The 2,017-nt window shown below is 42.8% G+C and overlaps 1 protein-coding gene across 1 annotated transcript in view; it reads left to right on the forward strand.

Moving 5' to 3' along the window:
- GKN2 (gastrokine 2) overlaps nucleotides 1-1,816 on the forward strand; it is a gene marked incomplete at its 5' end in the record, with an annotated part of 2,899 nt that extends 1,083 nt beyond the window's left edge. The window contains 3 exons of the mRNA XM_009864519.1: nucleotides 137-247; nucleotides 1,029-1,182; nucleotides 1,737-1,816. Of these exons, the coding sequence (XP_009862821.1) occupies nucleotides 137-247; nucleotides 1,029-1,182; nucleotides 1,737-1,816 (345 nt within the window). The remainder of the gene's footprint in view (nucleotides 1-136; nucleotides 248-1,028; nucleotides 1,183-1,736) is intronic.
- Between the last annotated feature and the right edge of the window lie 201 nt (nucleotides 1,817-2,017).

The raw sequence follows: 2,017 nt of genomic DNA on the forward strand, positions 1-2,017 counted from the left end.
CAGGGGCATTCCACGGCAGCAGCCTCTGTAGCCACTTTGTGTTTCTTCTAGACTGTCCTAAAGAGAAGAGAGAATCAACTAATATTAGTGGTAGTCATTTGTAATTATTTAATTAACTATATTTTTTTAATCACAGGGCTATATTGCAACCAGGCTGCTGTCACGAAAGGCCTGCTTTATCATGAAAATAGACAAGGATGTCATCCCAGAGCTGGAAGAACTTGGACGCCTGGCTTTTGAGAGAAAGGTGACTTTGTCATGAATCCCGTACTGTACACAAGAAAGACTTCTGTATCAGTGTTGGGTGGTGTGGTGGGAGCCCTCCGCTCTGCCTTTAAGAGCAGATGTTCTTAGGAATATCTTTTACTGCATTAGCAATGATGAAGCAGATCTGACAAGACAGAACTTCAAGGGATTATCATGCAGAACATTCTTTTAAAATAATGAGCAGTCATGGCCCCCTGCAGTTTTATAGTCATGGCGACTAGAACTGTAAGACGCCCTGTCCTCGGAAGCAGTGTGATTTGACTATTTTGAGGTGATCACCACAGGCTTCTCCTTTTTTTTTCATTGTCGTGCTGGTATTTTGAGCTTGACATAACTCAAAATAATTTTGTTTGCAGAACAGAGTTTAGAAATTGGTTTACTTTGACCAGACTTTGACTTTCCTATTCAGGCAAAGGTTTCATGAAGGTGACTGGAGCTATTGGCTGGAGATGAACTTGAGTTCTGGCCCATTTTATGACAGCATAACAGTAGCATATTCACAGCAAAACTTACTGCCAATTAAAATAACATTATAGGAGCATAGCTCAATTTTGCTATGTTGGCAGAATTAGTATCTAACACACTTTGTTTCTGAATAGATTGAAATATTTATTTTTCTTTAAAAGGATCTAGCTTCTTTAGCTACTGCTTTGTGTGAGGCAAAGGAAGGTGAATTTAGATTTTGGAAATTTCTCAAAGGATGTTGTAGTAGAATGAAACCGAAGCTACATTACTGATGATGTCTAATGTTTTCTGTTTAGACTATGCAGAGATTATACTCTCCAAAGAACGTCTGGGTACAGTACCAGAGTGGCAATTCCTGGTTTGGGAATCTCAAAAACTGGTTTCGCTATGGCAGACCCATTGAACGACTCTGCTCTGGCCTGCCTCTCTACCAGCTTGTGAAATCTGCAGGTGAGTTACAGGATCAGAACATCCTGCTGCTGTTACAGTGAGTAAGCACCTTTCTAGCCTTTCAACCCGAGCTCCCGTGGTACCTTTGAGGAAGGAACATATTGCCTCGCTTTAGAGAGGAGGAGTCAGCTACCTAGCAGGTTTGAAAGCGTAAGGCTCTGGGATGCTTTGGAAAAATCTGATAAAGCACTGATTTTTGTCGGTAAGGGATCTAAACATCTGGAACAGCTGTTCCAAAGGGGTGGGGGGTGTGTCAGAGGAAGCCAGTGTGGAGCAGCTGTACCCAGCTTGAGCCCCCATGACGCGATGGTCCCACGAGGCATCTGCTGCCTGCTCCGTGAGAGCTGTGGGAAAGGATGAGCCCAAAGGTGATTTAAAGCTGCACAGACGTTTCCTCCCTTGGAGTCACACCATAGAAGTTTCACACACTTTCCACTGAGACCAACAGGAGCCTCAAACACGACCGTAACTGGGGATTGAAATTTGTGTTTTTAACAGTCTTTTCCTTGCTGGATTCAGGGATCTCGTCACTGGTAAAATCTTGTTTCTTTTAGGACCACTGTCTGTTCAAGGCTGTGCCCATGCTGGAATCCCATTCATTTTGGGCATTACTATCTGTGAACAAGGCCATTAGTCTGCATCTTGACCATTCTGCTGCGTGGAAAAGGCTGTTTCTTCTCATGCTTTTGTGATGGTAGCCATGTTCTCCAACTGGAACAAAACTCAGCGCTAGACTCAACTTCCCTGTCCTAAGCTTACAGTGCAACAAACCTATGACATAAAAATAAAGTTGATGCAGTAATGAAAATGCTTTGTTTTCTTTTCTTCATCTGAA

This window comes from Apaloderma vittatum, unplaced genomic scaffold (assembly GCF_000703405.1).
Source record: "Apaloderma vittatum isolate BGI_N311 unplaced genomic scaffold, ASM70340v1 scaffold12382, whole genome shotgun sequence".
Lineage (NCBI taxonomy): Eukaryota > Metazoa > Chordata > Aves > Trogoniformes > Trogonidae > Apaloderma > Apaloderma vittatum.